This window comes from Pseudonaja textilis, chromosome 7 (assembly GCF_049901715.1).
Source record: "Pseudonaja textilis isolate UNSWEBS1 chromosome 7, rPseTex1.2, whole genome shotgun sequence".
In the NCBI taxonomy this organism is placed as follows: domain Eukaryota; kingdom Metazoa; phylum Chordata; class Lepidosauria; order Squamata; family Elapidae; genus Pseudonaja; species Pseudonaja textilis.
In genome coordinates this window covers 53,101,155-53,122,671 of record NC_141996.1, presented here as the reverse complement: position 1 = coordinate 53,122,671, position 21,517 = coordinate 53,101,155, and the positions used below count along the sequence as shown (strand labels likewise).

At 36.0% G+C, this 21,517-nt stretch overlaps 1 protein-coding gene across 1 annotated transcript in view; it reads left to right on the top strand.

Annotated features, from left to right (window-relative positions):
• The window catches only part of BRWD1 (bromodomain and WD repeat domain containing 1), an 84,341-nt gene that overhangs the window by 7,540 nt on the left and 55,284 nt on the right, over positions 1-21,517 (top strand). The window contains exons 7-19 of the mRNA XM_026700506.2: positions 2,994-3,154; positions 5,078-5,299; positions 6,389-6,489; positions 6,772-6,842; positions 7,158-7,258; positions 9,783-9,823; positions 10,766-10,864; positions 11,053-11,206; positions 12,867-13,001; positions 14,840-14,968; positions 15,766-15,991; positions 19,807-19,992; positions 20,901-21,084. Coding sequence (XP_026556291.1) covers positions 2,994-3,154; positions 5,078-5,299; positions 6,389-6,489; positions 6,772-6,842; positions 7,158-7,258; positions 9,783-9,823; positions 10,766-10,864; positions 11,053-11,206; positions 12,867-13,001; positions 14,840-14,968; positions 15,766-15,991; positions 19,807-19,992; positions 20,901-21,084 — 1,810 coding nt within the window. The remainder of the gene's footprint in view (positions 1-2,993; positions 3,155-5,077; positions 5,300-6,388; positions 6,490-6,771; positions 6,843-7,157; positions 7,259-9,782; positions 9,824-10,765; positions 10,865-11,052; positions 11,207-12,866; positions 13,002-14,839; positions 14,969-15,765; positions 15,992-19,806; positions 19,993-20,900; positions 21,085-21,517) is intronic.

Genomic DNA, 21,517 nt, shown 5'->3' with positions numbered 1-21,517 from the left:
GTTTTCGTATTATTGTCCATTATTTCCACCATTAATATTCTTCCATCGTCATCAGTATAAATCAATTTCGCTGGAATGGTCTCTTTAATATATAAAACCACTTCTCTTTTCTTACATTGTGTCAAGGAAGTAAATATTTTCCCTAATTTTGGCTGTATCAACAATTGTTCATATTGTTTTTTAATATGTACTTCTTGTAGGCAGATTATATCAAATTTTCATTTCTCTAATATATGAAAGGTTTTCCTTCTTTTAATGGCTGAGTTAAGTCCATTTATATTAATTGTAATCATTTTTTTCTCTTACATGGTTATATTTTGTAGTTAGGTTTGACAGCTCTCGTGGATCTTGGTTCATGTTGTTCTTTGGTTTCCTCCTTTCCACCTACTGCACCTTCTTCTTTTTCAGTCGTCGTTTGGGAGTCTTCTTGGAATTCAATTAGTGAAATTTCTTTTTCTGCCTCTTCCTCCCCTCTGAAAAATTCTGTGTAAAATGATTCAGCTTTCTCAATTGAGTCAATTCTATATCTCTGATCTTGCCATGTGAACATTAAACCTTCTGGAATCAGCCATCTATAATTCACCTCTTTTAAGTAGCAATTTGGTCAAAAATCAGTATTCTCTTCTCATCTCTCTCACTCTTCTGGGTACTTGTTTCAAGACCACAATCTCCTTGTCTTTGTATTTCAATGTTTTCTCTCTTGCCACTTGCAGTATTTGCATTTTAATGGCTTTCTTTGTAAAACTGATGTGAACTTCTCTTGGTAAGTTATTTCTCATCGCATATCTTGTGAAGACTCGGTAAACCTCATCTATTCCATCCATCATCTTCTCTTAAGTTATTTACAGAGCTTCAGCCAGTATTTCTATCATTATCTCAGCTAGATTTTGTCCTTTTTCTTCCTCTATGTTTTGGAATCTAGGATAAAATTTTGATCTGTCCATCTCCCATCTCAGCATACCACTTTTATCTTGTTCAACCACAGTTAATCTGTTACCAATGTCTCCAATCTTCTTGTCTCTTTGTTTATCTTCTTTAATTTTTGGGAGTCTCTCATCATACTTCATCATCATTTATTGGATGTTCTCCACTTTTTCATCAGTTTTCCCTGTTCTTTGTTCAATGTTCTCTATTCTCTTTTCAATATTCTCTGATCTTGTTTGAATATTTTGAATTCCTTGCATAATCATCTGCAGGGTCACTTTTTCTTGTTCTTTTTCTTGCCTTAACATTGTCTGTATTGAACGTTGTCCTCCAGATGGTGGAGAGGAAGAAGTAGAAATTGAAGAACCAGGAGCTGTTAATTTCCTACTCATTTCGAGCAATTCAAAATCTTCAGGTTCTTCTAGATCTTAATCCAATTGTGGAACAACCAATTGCAGTTCCAAATAAAAATAGTAGGAACAAAGAAGCCAAATAGTAATAATAATAAAAGAGAAGAGAAAATTTCTTCAGGTTCTTGTATACCTTAATCCAATCGGTTAGTTAGATGGCAGTAAAAATTCAAAAAATGAAGGAAAAGACCATAAACACACCATAAACACACACAAAAAAGAAAAAGTTGTAAAATCCTAAAAAAGGCGAAAAAGTGAAGAAAAGGGCTAAAAAAAGAAAAGAAATTTTTTTCAGGTTCTTCAACACCTTAATCCAATTAAGAGGTCTCAAATATAAAAGGATGTATAAAAATAAACAACAACAAAAAAAAACAATATGGAAGGTGGATGGAAAGACAAAAATACCAGGAAAGGAGAGAGAAAAAAAAAGGCTACTCCCTTAAAAAGAAAAGGAAGGGAAACGTTAATACTAAAACTTTTCCTTTAAAATAAAAAGCAGGCGTATTTAACTTCCAAAACAAGAAAAAAAAAAACAAGACAAGTTCCAGAGAACCAAAAATCCAAATAGCTATTACAAAAAGAAGTAAACTGATGAGGAGGGGTAGCACAGCTTAGAAGAATAAAAAGGGCACACTGCACTTTGTTTCATTATCCAAGGCTCTTGTTATAACTTTCTTCTCCAAAGACTTATCACCTTTTCTTTTCCTAAACTTCAACACCAGAGTCCAGCTGTTGATAGAAACCCAGAAGAGCACCTGCAATAATACTCTTCCATGCTCTTTCCTCTATCTTATCAAACAGGCAATGTCCTTGAAAAAAAGTCTCAGTTCTTTCTCAGCTTTGTCTGATCAAAAGAGAAATAGAATATTTCCAAGCCTCTAGTTGGCAGTGTTACAAAGTTTCTTTAGCTTTCACTTTCCCTCTCCTTTTCCAAGCAAAATATAATAAGAATTAATTAAAAAAAGGAAAAGATATTTTTAAAAAAATAACTAAAAGGGAGTCTCTAGCTTAAAATATTATAGAATCAAAAAGGAGCAAAGAATAGAGAAAAAGAAGAGAAAAAAAAAGTCCAGTTTCAAAATATAAGATCATGTGTAGAAAATCCAGCAATGAGGAAAAAAAAATTACTTTGACATTCCTGTTTAAAATTGCCGCTTAATCACTTCTGTCAAAACTTTTACAGATTCTTTCTTTCCCTTGGGGTGTCCTTTCAAGTCTTAAAATAAAGAAAAAGTTCTCACCAAACCGGCACACTCTCTCTTTTCATTCTCTTTCGTATCGGAGCTGTCCCAACTTCAGCAGCTTTAATGGCTGCCTCTTTGCCACTGGCAAAAAGAAATTCTCCTGGATCTACCAGGGGCTTTGTGATATCCCTGGGATCGACAGGATGCGCTCTTTACATTCACTGTCTCTTCAGGACGGTTTAGATCCGTTTGGACCGTCCAGGAGCAAAGATATCGGCAGCGATTCCATACCTCCGGGATCGCATGCCGTATTGTTGCGACACCAGCTCTGCCCTCTGGGAAACTTCATTTTTTCTATATTAGTTATTGCAGCATGAATAACCATTGATCAGAAATCCTAAATATAACATAATCTGAATGATTATCCTTTCCCTTTTAAAAAAATACATAATGTTAACATTTTTTCCTATTTTAGTGGAATTAAATTATGCAAAACAGTTGACTGGATGTACACGATACAGTTGTTCATTCCCGGAAAATATGTACCAACATATAAAGATGCATAGACGGATTCTTGGTCATCTTTCTGCAGTCTATTGTGTAGCATTTGATAGGACTGGACATAGGATATTCACGGTGAGTTTATTTATTTATTTGATAGATGTATATGATTTGCCTGATAGATACAGAGTTCTGGATGACTAACAAATACAATAAAATAATCAAAAACATACATAATGTGCATAGAGCAAAATGAGTTCACCCAATATCTAGATCCTATAATTGGTGAAAAAGCTGGGTCTTTAATGCTTCTGAAAGACCAATAAAGTCAATATCATCAAAATCTTGGGGGAACTGATTTTCTCCTGGATCCGATTAGACAGCATTGTTTCATAGAGGGAGTCTACAGCATATCCACCCTTTTGGACCTCATAGGATGACTAGACATAATTGGAAACAGGTGGAAATAAGTTTATTGTTAAAGTTGTATGTTTGGAATTTAGTAGAAAATGGAAAATGTGAATAGCAATCCATACTAAGTAATTACTGCTATTGAAATTCTGGCCTAGATGGGATTTGGTAATTTATTTAACACAGATTATGGTGAAATATAAATTTCCTGGTAAAGTGACTTAAACAAATAGAATTTTTAATGGACCAAATTTCAATTTAGGCTTCATCTCTGAAATAGTGGTTCAGAGATGATCTCCATTTTGAAGTCAGCCCAGACAAATGATGCAATTTACAGCATAGAATTAGAATTAGAATTGGAATGGAATGGAATAGAATAACAGAGTTGGAGGGGACCTTAGAGGTCTTCTAGTCCAACCCCCTGCTTAGGCAGGAAACCCTACACAACTTCAGACAAATCATTATCCAATCTCTTCTTAAAAATTTCCAGTGTTGGAGCATTCACAACGTCTGGAGGCAAGTTGTTCCTCTGATTAATTGTTCTAACAGTCAGGAAATTTCTCCTTAGTTCTAGGTTGCTTCTCTCCTTGATTAGTTTCCACTGATTGCTTCTTGTCCTGTCCTCAGATGCTTTGGAGAATAGCTTGACTTTATTTAATAATAATGCATTTATGTCAATATGTATATGTAATTTTGTTAATACAAATTACAAAAACATCAGTTTTGTAATTTCATTAATTACATCAATTGTACAATTTCAGATTTAATAAACATTTGGCTTTATTGGATATATTTTCCTGAAATGATCCATTAAAGGGAGGTTTAACTGCATATATTATACCTGGTACAAAAAGCCAAGTTATGTCCATTCTCAAAGCTAAGCTGCTTGAGAGCCATAGGATTCAAAACATGATTGTTAATTTCACCAAGTCCTATTTAAAAATACTTTGCTGCATTTATTTTATAGCTCATTATGAAACTGATAATTAATTTGTATGGCTATAAAATAGAAGTAGCTGGAAATAGAACATTCTATCGTTGCAGGCTTTTCTTCTGTTAAGCATTTGCTTTTACGTTAAGATACTCTAAGAAATCAAAATAAGGCAGAGCTAAGGAAACTAGCACTGAGAATAATTGTAAAAATGTTAAAAATATATTATCAGGAAATATATTAGTCTGTGCTAAGTTAAATGCTACTTAATAGCAATATGTTGATTCATTGGTTACCCTTTTGTCTATTTCTTTGGTATATCATTCTATTAAACCTATATTTTAATCAGGATAGACTAATATAGACTGTTGGTTAAGTTTACATTTTTAGCTATATCATGAAAAATCTATACCGCCATCTAAACAAAGCTAAATTATAAACTATAAGTTATATTATAAATGCATAGTGATGTATTCACAAACAACCTGAACCGAAACACATTATGGCTTAGCAGAATGTGTGGGCCAAATTAGTAGGTGAATCAATAGATTGTATCTATTACTCAGATGTGTTCTGTTATTTCAAAACAGTCTTAGTTGTAGAATATTACAAATTGTTATATCGAACTGCATTTGATAATAAATCTATATATACTCCTGTGACACGTGTAAATTTAAGTGATGATTAAATGCTAATTAACTTTTCTTTTTATTCAGGGGTCAGATGACTGCTTGGTAAAAATTTGGTGCACGCATAATGGTCGGTTATTAGCTACCCTAAGAGGCCATTCTGCAGAGATCTCTGATATGGCTGTGAACTTTGAGAACACAATGATTGCAGCTGGTAGTTGTGATAAAATTATCAGAGTTTGGTGTCTTAGAACATGTGCCCCAATTGCTGTTTTGCAAGGTCACACAGGATCAATTACATCTTTGCAAGTAAATTCTTCATTTGTTTATATATGTTTGTTAATGCATGTTGACAAACTCTTTTTAAACTTATACCGTAATACATTTTGGGATCTTTAGTTTGTGTTTCTGAATTTGTAATTAACAGAAAGTTGCAGTTGTATAATTAATGATGTCTGTGAAAATGATGTGATTTCTTCTTGTTGCATGTTTAATTTGATTGAGATGATGGTATTTGCAAATTTATAAAATTATATTTATAGACCACCAAATACATTAAAATAAGACAGAAGATTTGGTCTAGTGGTTTACAATATCGGGTTAGAAAGCAGGAGACCATAAGTTCTGGTGTCATATCCAGTCACTCATTCAGCCCAATTCACCTCACAATATGGTTACTGTGGAGAAAATAAGAGGAGGAGTATTAGGTATGTTTGCTGCCTTGAGTTTTTTTTTATTAAAAAAATATTAAAGGCAGAATGTGTAACACAAACAAACAAATAAATAAATACCTGTTTAGAATATCTGAATTGGCTGATTTTGTGCTGAACATTGTTTTTGTTTTTTTTTGCATTACAGTTTTAGAAGAAAAATCTTATTGAAAATTTCTGTTATCTTACTGCAACTCTGTTGTAATACCTCAGATATGTTTCATAGGATAACAAGGAAACCTTTTCCTAGTCCCCAGCTAGGGTGATAGAAATCGTTGTATCATTAGAAAGTAAGCATTGATTTCACTGTTAGATAAGAACATGTTGCATAGTTTTAGACAAATAAAGCAGTTGCAGTACTACACACTGTCAGAACTCCAAAGTTAATTGTCTAGTATCGTATGAAACGAAAATCAGCTCCAAAATGTGTAAGCCTTGACAATTGTATATATTCATACTGAGCATTTATGTGATTGTAAATCACATTTGCTGTAGTGTGTTAATAAATTATATCACTTGGTGCTATATTTTATTTTTACCTTTGAATGTTTTTAGAGATGGAGTATGCAAACTATTTAGTTAAGGAATTAAACTTGGAAATTTGTACACTGACATAAATGCTGGAATTTCTAACATTTATTCAAAACATTTGTTTTTGTCTATAACACTATAACTGGTTATTTTACAGTTCAGCCCATTAGTCAAAGGTTCAGTGAGATATATGGCCTCCACAGGTGTAGATGGAACAGTATGCTTTTGGCAGTGGGATACCACATCCATGAAATTTAAGTATGTATCTTTCTATGTTACTAATTAATTATTTTGATAAATAGCATGTTTAGTTTGTCAGATTTCTTTTTATGTTTCAATAGGAAAATGAATTTTTATTCCAGAGTATAAAAAGAGAATCATATTGCTACAAAAGGAAGTAAAGAAAAGCTATTTTCTTTGTAATATGGAGATGTCTGGATACATTGGAAATAGGAATTTATTTTTATGAGCTGTTAATGTAAAGTTTCCATACAATTCATAGTGCTACATACATACAAGTAACTCTTGTTGTCTTTGAAGTAACAGGCCACTGAAATTCATAGAAAAACCTAGACCTGGAGTTCAGATGCTTTGTTCTTCTTTTAGTGTTGGTAAGTATATGAGTTACGAAAGCCAAGTGTGTTTGTGCTAGTAACTTTTATTTTTACTCAACCTCAGAGAATACTATATATGTGTGTGTGTGTGTGTGTGTGTGTGTGTGTGTGTATAGATACACACACACACATATTTTCCAGATCTGTAGAAATAGATTAGTTATAGTTCAAGATAGCTAAGAGAACCTATTACAATAAAGGCAGATTGGTTAACAAACCTATCAACTTCTTTAGAAATAATCTAATTTATTTTGATTCCAGTCCATCATTTGCATTTGTTTCCTTTGTTTTAAGCAATTTCTTCTTCTTTAGGTGGAATGTTTTTAATAACTGGAAGTACTGACCATGTTATCAGAATATATTATTTTGGCTCTGAAACTCCTGAAAAAATTGCAGAACTAGAGAGCCACGCTGTAAGTAATGTAGTAATTAAATTTTGTAATATTAACTTTTGCCATAAATTCACATTTTAATATAAAAGAAAGATTTATGACTGCCTATAGTTTACCTGAGGAAAACATTTTATCTCACAATCCAAGTTGAAGTAATTGATATATAATTAGGTGTAGAACAGATACGTTTCTTTATTTCTTATAAAGAAGTTTAATCATGCAGCCATGATCATAATGTACTTAACTTGAAAATAGTCTATGGTTAATAGAACTTGTTTTCATATAGACAACAGAATGGGAGGCAGAGGAGATCTCAAGTGTTAAGGAGTTAAGAAGTTTATTTGCCGCCCTTTGCGTTTGGAGTTTAATTACTATTAAGGGCAACTAAATGACAAAATGCTGCATTTTGTACTGTTTGTAATGCAGGGGTGGGATTCAAATTTTTTAACAACCGGTTCTGTGGGCGTGGCTAGGTGGTCATGTGACTGGGTGGGTTGAAAGAGAGGAACTCATTTAGCAATGCTCTTGGAGTAGGGGGTTGGGCTAGATCAGGGGTCCCCAACCACCGGGCCGCGGACCGGTACTGGTCCGCGGAACATTTCCTACCGGGCCACCAGTTTGCTGGGCGCTGCCACCTTGTTTAACGAGAAAGTGCTTCCGGGTGAGCTTTTCCAGTTGGAAAGCGGTGTTTGGGTCCTGAAGGAATCCTCGCGCCTTAGTTTCATCGGAGGGGGGGGGCTTCGAACGAAACTAAGGCGCGAGGATTCTTTCAGCACCCAAGGCAAGGTGAGCTGAGCGGCCATCCCAAAGCGAAGCCCATCGACAAAGGTACAAAGGAGGAGTTGAAGGTGGCAGGGAGAAGCGGGGGACGGCTGGCTGGCCGGTCGCTCAGCTCGCCTTGCCTTGTCATGCGTGCTGATGCCGCTACTGGGCCGCGGATCATTTTGTGATGCCGCTATCGGGCCACGGCACAAAAAAGGTTGGGAGCCACTGGGCTAGATGACCTCTGAGGTCCCTTCCAGCCCTGGACTGCTGTGCTGTTTCAAAGCATCCTCCAAAGCTGCGTCTAGTGCCAGGGTTTGTGGTCCTTCCTTCCTCTCCTTTTTCCCTCCCTCCCTCTACCCGTATCATTCACTTTGCCTTCCCTCTTTCTCCCTTCCCTTCCTTCCTTCCTTCCTCCCTCCCTTCCCACCCTCTTCTTTCCTTCCTTCCTTCCTTCCTTCCTTCCCTTTTTCTTCCTTTCTCTCCTTTCTTCCTTTCTTTCTCTCTTTCTTTCTTTCTTTCTTTCTTTCTTTCTTTCTTTCTTTCTTTCTTTCTCCCTTCCCTTTCTTCCTTCCTTCTTCCCTTCCCACCCCCTTCCTTCCTTCCTTTCTCCTTTCTTTCTTTCTTTCTTTCTTTCTTTTTTTCTTTCTTTCTTTCTTTCTTTTTCTTTCTTTCTTTCTCTCCTTCCTTTCTTCCTTTTTCTCCCTTCCATCCCTCCCTCTCTTCCTTCCTTCCTTCCCTTTCTTTCTTCCATCCCTCCCTATTTCTTTCTTTTTCTTTATTTCTTCGCACCCCTCTGCCCCGTTTGGGGTCTAGGAAGCCTCCCTGGAGCTTCAGGAGCACCAAAATGGGGTGTGGTAGGGCGTGCCGCTGCCCCCCCCCCGCACACCTTTTTGGGCCTACCGAACTACCAGTTTGCTGAACTGGATGTAAAATCAGCATCAAGTTCGCCCAAACTGGCTCGAACTGGCTGAATCCCACCCCTAGTTTGAAAGTAGAAGTCAGCTTAGCTATTTTAGAAAAATTAAATTTGTGATAAGATGTATTAATGCAGCAAATACTAGATAATACTAGAGTCCATTGAAGTTGGGTGGCCAATACATTTCAATAATAATGTTAGTAATAATAAACTTGTATGCTGTCCAACTTTCAAAGCCTCAGGGCAGTCCTTGAGGAACTTCTGAGGAACTTCTCATAAATAAGGTATTATATACTGGGATTGCTGCTGAAGCAAAAGAGGGCCTTGAAATGGAGTGGGATTTGATTTAGCCCCTTGCCTCTGGATAGATAGAAAGAAATTGAATCAAAATCTGGTGTTTGGACCCATTTCTTTTTCTTTAATATTTGGTTTAAAGTTATCAGATATAGTACAGATTAGCCATTGCAGGGGAAAGGTAAATTGTTTGATGTCTGACCAGGGAACTCAAGATAACAGTGAAAATGGCCACTGGACCTAAAATTTTGCTTTTCGAGACCTGATCAGTTGTTCGTGATTTCATGCTATGTTGAAGACTTCCAAAGCATATCTAATTCCTTCTGATGAAGCTTACAATATGCTGCAGTCTATTTTTTTTAATCAAAAGACTGCTGTTAGTTTCATATTCATATTCAATATATTTGGTACCTAAGAGTGTGAAAAAAAACTAATTCAGTTCTGTTCCTGTATATGGACAATCCTGTTATCACCATGATCTTTCTTTGCTTTCATTAAATAAAAGTAGGACATTTTCAAAATTTGAACACGTATTGCTTGAATTTTATTTTAACTTGTTTCTTGTTTCAGGACAAAGTTGACAGTATTCAGTTTTCAAACAGAGATGACAGGTATGTTTATAAAGATTTTTTGTTAAATAAACTATGTCAAAGTAAGATAGCATTGTTTTTACATTCAAAGAAGATAAATGTTTCCTATGAATTTTTTGGAGGGTGGGAAGTAGCATCTAGATGAAATCCAATGATTACAGGTATTCATCCAGAAAAGAAGTTTAATATGCATATGACTCAGAATTGAATTTTCAGAATGTATTGAATATTTTGCTGGAATACCTTGTAGTTTGGGAGGGACAACCTTTATTGAAGACAGACGGTTATTCATTTGTAGTAGTAAGATCTATCAAAGAAACCTATCATATGGTTAGGGAGGAAAATACATGAAGAAATGGGAAGAATAAGTCCTAGTACATACGTTACAATTTGAACTTGTGTGTTGCAAAAAATGTGCAGACTGTGTGTATTTACCTCCACAATGGCAGTTGTTGGACAGCCTAGTTTTAGAAGATACTGTGCATATCATAGAAGAAAGTACAGGAATGAGAATGCCCATATGCTTGGATCTCACAAAGCTTATTGTAGGTTATTGTACTTTAATGTGTGTATGAGTTTCTTTGTCCCTGTCTTACTTCAGAGTTGCAGCTGTAAACAGAATAGAAATAAATATATCGAGAGAGAAACAAATAATGGCTCAGGAGAAATTCTACTCTCTTCTGATATAAGAATATGTAGACTGGGGTTCAGAGCATTTGTTATAACAGAGAAATTGTTGGTAGGCCCCTACTGTACGATTTGGTGAGCTGTGAATATATCACAAATATTTCTACGCTCATAAGAAACATTTAAATATCGTTGGAGACCAAATTTTGTGGGACGTATTGCTCTTTTATACATGCAATATGCATGGATTCAGCATTTCAGGAAGATGCTACTTAAAATATGAGCAATTGATTTCTATTTTATATGTCATATAGTCTTTTTAAAATTTATGTTAAGGTTCATAAGTGGCAGCAGAGATGGAACAGCTCGAATCTGGCGCTTTCAGCAAGCAGAGTGGAAGAACATTTTGTTGGATATGGCTGACAAATTACCAAGGTAGGTATACCTTATTTGTGAATAGTATCAGCATTAATAGTAGCAGAGCTGGGCCAACAATAGAGAAACAATACTTCTGGGCTTTGGCCCCCAGTAGGAGACAATCAGCTGTTTCTCCCAGCTTGAATTAAATAGCATATTTGAAATGCAGAATACTATATTTAAATGTTTCTTGAATTCATTCAAAGCAGTGACCTGTGTTCAGAGGAGGATAAATTTATGAAACCCAAAGTGACTATGATAGCTTGGAGTCGAAACGATAATGTAGTGGTTACTGCTGTGAATAACCATCTGCTCAAAGTGTGGAATTCTTATTCTGGGCAGCTTTTACATGATCTCAAGGTAAGTAAAAAATTCGGTTTTCTATAATTTTTCTTCAGATTAAATATTATCTATATATATAAAAGCAAAATACCACTCACGCATCATCACAAAATCTCCAGAACTGTAACACCTATAAACTTGAAATTTGCAAGTATATTCCACTTGCTTCTAGGTGCTCACTAAGAAAGGATTTTTCAAAATGACCATCAGAGCATTAGTATTTTGTATATTATTATTAACATGCTCGGATGCTAAGGAGTTCTACTCCCCCTCCCCACCTGAGAAGAAATCAGCTCCAAATGCAAAACAAAAGCAGAGGAGAGGAGTTTCAGTTTTAGTTTCACAGCAGCAACCAGCTTTAGTACAGAACAGTTGAGCTAAGCCACGCCCTGGCTCCTTGCTGTCTCCTTGGTCACACAGCAAATACTGTTTCACTTTCTAAACAGCCCTCAACTGTCACACAGTGACAGGACGCTAGCCAGATGAATACTCATGGATGCTGGTAGGCAGAGGCTGTTCTGACCCAACCCTGACACCAGCAAGAAAATCTCAAACAAACGCAGCAACTCAAACCTTCAACAAATAAACTTCTTTGTAGATAAAAGATGGCTTGCAGCCAATTAGTCCAACCAGAAAAGCCTTGACAGAATTCTTCAGATAATCCAGAGTCTCCACACACTTTTTGCAGAAAAAAAAAACCTTTTGAAAACCAGGCTGATATTCCCTGGAGGGAGGAGCCATTATGTTGCATCCTTACTCCCAAGTTGCCTCTGCTGCTCCAGCTGCTCTTTTCTACAAATCATCCTGTGCTCACACACACTTGGCACAGGCACCTCGGGAACCTCATCACTGCTGCCAGCTCCCACAATCCCTGAAGGCAGCAGTCCACTCCCTGATGATCGTGGCCCCTCATCAGTCATCGCTCTCCTCAGCCATCTGCACCTGCTGCCGGCTAACCACAACAGAGGCACAGTTCTGCCCCTCTTATTTTCCTCCCCCAAAACTAAGCCTGTTCACAGTTTTGTAGCGAAGCACGGGTATGGAGCTAGTTAGATATATTTTCTTAAAATGTGATATATTCATAGGGCACTGAGTGTTAAAAAAGCTGAAACAAACATGAATGTAATTAAGTGGCTAGTAGTCAATAAATGGCACTAGAAATGACGGCACCAAATGGAAGTTAGATAATAACCTTTCTTTAAAGAAAAACTCAGCAAAAATGAGATATGGCTTTATTAAGCAAAGTAACAAAACGCTTACTTGAAGATAGGGAAAGCTGACAAATTTGGAGCCTTTTATTTACACTATAATGTGTAACAGAACAAAATTTCAATGATTGTTGATACCTCTGCCTCAGAAAGATTGGGTTTTCAGAATCTTTTTGGATATTAAATTTGGATAAATGGATAAATAAATTGTCTATGGAGGTTGTCAGACATCCAGGTCATGGTTGTCCCAAAGGTGCTTTTTCAAAAGGCAAAAGAAGTCAGAAGCTTCTTGGATGAGAAGCTAAAAGTCTACAAGGAAAAACAAAAGTCCAGTTGCCTTTTGACAAAGCACCTTTGGGACAACCATGACCTGGATGACTGAGAGTCTTCATAGATATTTATTTGCAATTTAACAATAATGAAAAATCCATTCTTCTCCATGACTAATACATTAATTTCTTTTTAAAAAGGGACATGCGGATGAAGTGTTTGTTTTGGAGCCCCATCCAATTGATTCCAGGATTATGTTGTCTGCAGGCCATGATGGCAATATCTTTATCTGGGATATAGAAAAAGGCATTCAAATGAAACATTATTTTAATATGGTAAATATTATTTCTAAAAGTATTGTTTTAGCAGGCATGCATTTTTTATTTTTACCTTCAACTTTATTACCATTTAAATAATTATTTATTAAAAGCACCAGGCAGCTAATTTAATCTAGGAAGAAGGATTTTTGAAAATACTATAGCGTTTACAATATAAAATTTTCTGATAAAAAAGTAATCTTATAATTCACTTTGGCTATTCAATTTCCCAATTATATTTCTAAGTGCATATCAAATTTAAAATATTAATACCTTAATAATAATTGTCAGTTGTATAGACTTGCAATGTTTTTGTGTTGTTATTCTAGACCAGGGGTGTCAAACTCTATTTCATTGAGGGCCACATCAGGGTTGTGTTTGACCTCGGGGGATCGGGTGGATGTAGCTGGGGTAGGTGTGGCGGGGGAATGCCTGTGGTCGCCCGGGTTGGCCTGGGGGGATCCATTGTCTCCAGTGAAGGAAGGCAAGACCAGGAAGAGGGCCTGGTCCTTCAGAGGAGGCCACATGGAGGAACCCTGGATGGCGGGTGCAGGTTGTTCAGAGCTCTAGGCAGCGGAGGGCAAGCACCCCGCCTGGCCCTCAAGCTCCCAGGGCCCCACAGCCCAGCCCAGCCCCGCTTCCCTGAGGGGGTGCCTGGCTGCGCTTACCTCCTGCTGCTGCTGTGCTCATTCTCCTTGGCCAGGTTGCTCATGGTGTATATGGGAGAATTGACTTTGTAACCAAAGTATCCTCAGTGATAGGATGGGAGACCACCAGTAGAAGTCAGGAGGAGGGGACAAGTTTTTGGCTGCCACGACCTCTTCCAACACGCTGCCAGCATGGCCATCCCAAGCTCCGTTTTTAGCTGTAAAGGCCTACTAGGTTGTAGATTAGCACCTGATCGGCCTGGGCCAGGCCGAGGCACTACAGGACGGTTCTTTGCTGTTTCAGAGTGGCCCCATGGGCCAGATCTAATTGCCCCATGGACAGGATCCGGCCACCGCTGAGACTGAAGAGCTATTTCTCTGATAAAAGTTACTTTCTTTTGGAGCTAATTTGTAAAGGATATATATGTCAGTCGGTATAAATTAAGATTTGAATTCACATCTCCTCTCCCTTTTCTTCTTTATCTGAGGTTTCGTGTCAGAGAGAAAATACTGTTCTTGCTAGTGGTATGATTGCATTTAAAAGGTTTTTGAAATTAGACTGCAATGAAATGTAAGCCTAAGGCCACAGCTATCCTAACTCTGCTTTAATGGAATACCATGTTTCAAGAAGGATAGTGCCTTTATTGTGAAATTGGCATATAAAAGAATGGTATTTTTTTTATTTGCTCAATTTCTGTAGCTGTCCATCTCTTAATGATTCTGGGTGGCCATAGGTCTGATATGTTCAGATATATCTTTTTACGTTAGTTATTTATCAATTTAATCACTCAAAGTTTGAGGAGGAAGCAGGGTTCTCTTTATGCAGCTTAAAATAGTGGTTCAGAGACCAACTAGCTTCTAGCATTCATTCTTAATTCTTCATTTTTAAAATTATTTTTTAATTATTCATACTTAGCATTTGTAATTGAGCTGTACATAAGATACAATTATATTGTCTGGCTATGGTGGATTGTGGCATAGTTAACAAAGCTGAAGTGGCCTAATTAGACAATTGTAATTAGCCAATATGATATCCTTCAACTTGCTATCCATTATTTTTAAGTAACTTGACTGATTCCTAATCTTAGCTGCTTGCTGAGATGCACGTTTTGTGCCTATGGGACAGAGATCATCAGTTACAGATGGACAAGATCTCGTCTGAAAAGCTATAAGCAGTTCTGGAAAGTTTTTGTTTTGATTTTTATTTAGATTGAAGGTCAAGGACATGGTGCTGTGTTTGATTGCAAATTTTCGTCAGATGGCCAGCATTTTACCTGTACAGATTCTCATGGACATCTCTTGATATTTGGGTTCGGTTGTAACAAACCATATGAAAAGGTATTTTTTCAGCTTTTTTTTAGCGTTAAAATATATAATGTTCTAATCTCACCAATCTTGTCATGTATTCATTTATTTCATGTGCAGTCAGCAAAAACTTTAATTGGTAAATTGGTGAAGTTAGATCTCCATCTGTAGAGAGATTGAAAACTGAACAACATACTGTCTTTTTTTAAAAAAGAATGAAGGTACATTACTGCAGGTAGTTGTCTTCTCTAGTCTCAAAAGATGGGCTTTGTTTTTAAATTATAGAAATTATTGAGATTGTTGCTAAACTATTAATCCTTTGTGTTAATATGTAAATGTAAAAATTCAATTTATGAAAAATAACAATTTTGCCAATTTTCCTTTGGGTAAAACACAGACAATTCAGTTATATTTTGAGTAAATATAGATTAAACATTTTTTAGTCTTAGATGCCCAGTCTGTTGTTTTGCAAAACAAAATATTTACCTTGAAAGTCTCAACTGTTACACCGAAAAGTGAAGAAAAAAATTAGATTGGAATTATAGTAAAATACTCCCTTCTTGGAGATCAATTTAAGAGAACATAGAGAAGCATCTTCTGCAAAAGGAATAATTTAAAAAATACTTTGTAGGAGTGATTGTGCTAGAGCAAAATAAGTCTTATGACAACAATTTGCTTCTTAGGAAGCCAATGATTGAAATTTGTTAAATATTTTTCATAAGATAAATTATAATTTTCCTGAAGTTTACCTTTTTTACTTTTCACTATAACATACCCAGTTTAGATATAGTTAATAAAGTTAATTATATATAAGCTTCATTGTTTTCTAGATTCCTGATCAGATGTTCTTCCACACTGACTATCGACCATTGATTCGAGATTCTAACAATTATGTCCTAGATGAACAGACACAACAGGCACCACACCTCATGCCTCCTCCATTCTTGGTAGATGTAGATGGAAATCCCCACCCGACAAAATACCAGCGATTGGTACCAGGAAGAGAGAATTGTGCAGATGAACATCTGATTCCTCAACTGGGATATATAGCAACAAGTATGAAAGGAATGTTTAAATCTATGGCAAAAATATTATCTTTGGAATTGATAAAACCTGATAAAATGTTATTTAAATATATTATTTTCAAATTGTACTTGTATTAGATTCACAATCTTCAAGCTATAAAATATTAATGCTTTCATTACATTAGGACTGGTACCAATATTTTTTTTACTGAGACAGTTTTGGAATTTTCAACAAAAATGCTGTTATACATTATGATTTATGTTTTATATCCTCAAAATGAATGTAGGTTTCCCCTGAAATCAGAGCTCCCTTATACATGCAGTGATATGCAAAAATCTTCGCTTTTTAGGTTTCAGTTGTGAAATTGAAGTATGAAATATGGCATTTAACTGGTCAGACTGCTATTTGAAGGTTCCTGTGGTGCTCCAATCTTGAAAACAGCAAATGAAACTATGACATAGGAGATGCCACAAAATTTTAACTTGAAACATTTTGCACACTGTACATCCATTCTGTCTCCTTCGCTGGAATTAATAGTTGAGGCTTTTAAAAAATTATTTGAGAAAGTACATCACAAGAGAACAGTCAGTTCTCACGTTAAATGAAATTATAATTCATTTAAATCGCTTTCACATTAGAAATTATTTCTCCCGTCTTCGGAAGAATAGTTTTTTAAACAATGTTTTAGCTCCTCACTGTCTTTGTAGTAAGATTTGCCTGTTTACATCTTGACAAAAATGATGAATGTTACTCTTAAAGGCTATTCGTTTAGACGAGGGCAACTTAATTATTTTGCTTTTTAGCAAAGTGGCTGTTTTAATGTCTTGTTATATTCTACCTTTGTAGTCACTTTGTGAGAACAGTAATTGCAAAGAATTAAGGATCTAGATTATATCCATGGGCAACAAAAAGTTTTTGTTTCCTGACCTACCTTCCTATGCACTTTCTCAGTAGCTACTTTTTGCCAATTCTTGAAAAGGATATTTTTGAAGTTTGCCATATATATATATTCTTAAGTTTTTGCCGGTACTTACATGTATGGCATTCAGCTTTGTTCGGGTATTTTTCCACATCATTGTAGTTGTGCTTTTAAAGTTGTAGACTTTAAAACTTTACAACTTTAAAACTTTAAAAGCACAACTACAATGATGTGGGAAAATACCCGAACAAAGCTGAATGCCATGTATATATTTATATTTATATTTTATGGAAAGGAGACTGAAAAAGCCTTTATATACTGAAGATTTCCAATTTTCTTAGGGGTAGAGAAAGTAACATTGAATGATTACCTCCCTAACAGTAGGCAAGAAGAACTTTCAGATTAAATATTTATATAAACTGATAAGAGAGTTCAGGCCCAAAGATACTTCTAAAGTACAGTTTACCACAAGCAGCTGTGGGACACTAATCACTGCATGATTCACCTTGTACCTGCTTACAGACAAAGCACAAAACCAACAATTACATCAGTGAGAACTTGGACTGAGGAGGCAAAGGTAAAGCTACAGACTTGCCTTGATTGCACTGATTAGAATGTTTTCAAAAATACCTCTTGTAGATTTAGATGAACTCACAAATACTGTAACATATGTCAGCTTCTGTGAAGACTTATGTATACCGACCAGAAACCTGCGAATATACAATAACAAAACTTGGTTCACAGCTAAACTTAAGCTGTGACATCGTTCCAAAGAGGAAGCCTACAGAAAAGGTGATAGAATGCTGTACAATCAGGCCAGAAAAATATTAATAAGAGTGATCAGAGCTGCAAAAAGAAGCTACTCTGAAAAGTTAAGGAATCAGTTCTCAACAAATGAATCAGCAAACATGGAAAACTCTTAAGAATATCACCGGCTACGGCAAACCTCCTTCCTAGGCTGAAGGAAACCCAACAACTAGCAGATGACCCGAATGTGTTTTACTGCAGATTTGAAAGGAAACTACAGTCACCTATCTCTACAACCCCCATCTCAGACACACCAACAACAGCCAAGCCTCCTACAACTGATCCCATCTCAGACACACCAACGACAGCTGTTTAAACATACCACAACTTACCCCAATCCATTTGGGTTCACAACCCCTGGTGATCACAGAAAAAGAAGTGCAAAGATCTATTTTACAGACGAAAGTCAGGAAAAGCACCAGGCCCAGACAAGATAACTCTTGCTTAAAAGTCTGTGCTGATCAATTAGCCCCCATCTTTACCCGAATCTTCAATAAATCACTAGTGATGTGCTATGTTCCTTCTTGCTTCAAACCCTCTACTGTCATCCCACTGTCGAAGAAGCCCTCCATCAAGGAACTGAATGACTACAGATCAGTTGCTCTAACAACTCTAGTTATGAAAACCTTTGAAAGGCTGGTGCTGTCCCACCTAAAAACCATCATGGGTCCGCTGTTAGATCCTGTGCAATTTGCATACCGAGCAAATAGATTGACAGATGAAGCTGTTAATATGGCTTTGCACTACATCTGACAACATCTTGAATCTCCAAGACCTACACTGACTTTAGTTCAGCGTTCAATACCATCATTCCAAACAGTCTTCTAACTAAACTAAACCAGCTAGTGGTACCTGAACACACTTGTAAGTGGATCATAAGGTTCCTAACAGACAGGAAGCAGCAGGTGAAGCTAGGCAGAATGACATCTGATACCTGTACAATTAGCACAGGGCCCCCCCCAAGGCTGTATGCTTTCTCCACTTCTCCTCTCCCTATATACCAATGACTGCATCTCAAATGATCGATCAGTTAAACTACTGAAGCTTGCAGATGACACAACAGTGATTGGTCTTATTCAAGACAATGATGAATCCACATACAGATGAATCCACATACTAGCCTCGTGGTGCGACTGGAACAATCTGGAACTGAACACACTCAAAACCGTAGAAATGGTGGTAGACTTTAGGAGAAACCATCCCATACTACACTGTTCAACTATTTACTAAGTCTGCATTGCTATTCTATTAATCTTCTCATCATTCCTATCAACCATCTCCTCCCACTTGTGACTATATGACTGTAACTTTGTTGCTTATACCTTATGATTTATATTGACTGTTTCCTAGTATGATTTGATTGCTTATTTGTATTCTATGATATCATTGTTTTGTACCTTATGATTCTTGATGAAGGTATCTTTTCCTTTTATGTACACTGAGAGCATATGCACCAAGACAAATTCCTTGTGTGTCTAATCACACTTGTGATTAGGATAAAGAGTTCATTCATTCATCCATTGTCAAGGTGCATTATACTTAGCTGTACTTGTTGAGCTTACAGAGGGTTGTATACCTCCAGATATTACACATCTGATACGTGCCACCAGGTATATTACCATCCTAATGCAATAATTTGTTCAGGATGTTTTAATTTGACATTTCATATTGAGTAGGAGATTGGGCTCCTCTGTTCTTTGAAAAAGAATGCATCTTCTTTCAGTTTTGGGGGAATTTTTGCATATCACTTGAATGCCAGTTCTGAAGAAGCTTCTTGGATAAGAAGCAAAATATTTTCAAAGAAAAAAACCAAGAAAGTCCAGTTGCCTTTTGAAAAAGTACTTTTGGAACAATCATGATCTGGATGATTGAAAATCTCCATAATATTCATTTGAATATTATTAGAATTTTGTATGGTCCTAATATACAAAGGAAGTGGGTTGTAAGTGAACACATAGTATTAACATCTGATGCTTGTTCAAAAAATCCAAAAAGGGTGAATTCTTTTTCCAAGAGTATAAATGAAACCTTTTAATTACTTGAGTCTGCAATACTAATAGCAGGTTTTATTGAGAATTCTTTCATATTGAAATAAATATTTCCTTTTAACTTTTGCAAGGTGATGGAGAGGTTATAGAGCAAGTAATAGGACAACAGACTGCTGAGCAGGATGAACAGAATCTGGAGCCCAGCATACTTGATGGCATGATTAGACAGCTACAACAATTGCAGGATCAAAGAATTAGCATAGACCAGGATATTGTTTCAGCTAATCCACACTATGGACAAGAAACACCTAGGAGAGGTTGGTATTTTAAATGAAGCTAATTTTTGCTGTTTCCTTGGTTTTTGAATATTTGCTAATATTTTGAATATTTATTTCTGTTGGTGAAGCCACCAGTTTTTAGTACGTCTGGTGGTGCAGTGGTTGGAATGCAGTATTGCAGGCTAACTCTGCCCCCAGCCAGGAGTTTGATCCTGACTGGCTCAAGGTTGACCCAACCTTCTAGAAAGGACCTTGGATGTCGTCTAGTCTAATCCCCTGTCCAATATATGATTTTGAAATTAACTTTACAAAGCCTTTTCCTCTAAGAAAATATTGATGATTTGGGAGGAAAAACATGACCTTGAAGGTTGATACTAGAAGATACTAGAAAGAGCTCAGATTACAATTAAAGCTGAAGATATGCATTAATACTGAATGAAGCAAAATACCTGGAAGAATTTCAAGATTACTTGGGAACAATATTCTCAAAAATTACTCTGAAAACTGTCTTTATAAAAAGTAAAAAAGGGCCTTATTAAAGAGGAATATTTTTTTTCTGGATAAAATATAAACGGGCAGTTTCAAATTCAGATCTTGATTAGGGCTGAATAATGAGGCTTTAAAGCTTTCTTAATAGAAAAGATGTCTTCTTCCCATATCTTATTTTTGTTGAAATATTAGAGATATTAAATTACTGAACTTATTTGTACTTGTCTTGATGAAAAATGTAGAAGTTATTCTTTGTATGTCTTTTTCTTTTTCTCTCTACTGTTTAAATATTTGTATTAGTTTTTATTAGCTTTTTAATCTTTGTATCTGTAAACCTCAATACAAATATTATTAAATAAATGCTGGAATATGGTAATAGATATATTATCCAGCAGAAGATGCTAAAGTTTTTGTTCCAAGAATATATGTTCACCTATTTTTCATGAATCTTTTAAAAGATTTCCGCAGGCTTAGCTCAGATATTCAGTCACCTCCTAATATTGGACTGAGACGTAGTGGTCAAGTTGAGGGCGTCCGTCAGATGCACCAAAATGCTCCAAGAAGTCAAATTGCTACAGAAAGAGATCTTCAGGCTTGGAGACGAAGAGTAGTTGTTCCAGAAATAACATCCAGTATATTTAGGTGAGCAGACCCATTAAGCTAATAACCTGTTGAAACTAACTATGAGCACTTGCTCATTTATTTTAGTTTGTAACCACAGACAGATACAACAATATTCTTGCTCTTGGGCTTTATTCATCTCTTATGCTGATTTATATGTCATTTTATAAAAACACTTGTATTGCTATAAAGACTTTCTCGTCTTTGCTATCTATTGGTTCTTTTTCTGTAAAAAGAAAAAGTAAAGTTTTTATAGTGTTCTAAATTGAAAAGTTCTGGTGTTGGATTCTCTTCCATCGCTTTTAGTCAAACTATGAAGCTAAGATTGATTGAAGGACTATGTTTGTATAAGGGAAACTAATTTGTAATTGTTCTTTTAGAAATGTTAGCAATAAATAACTTAGTAGTAACTGCTTTCATATTTGAGAGGTTTTTCTGACAAAGTTTCAAAATG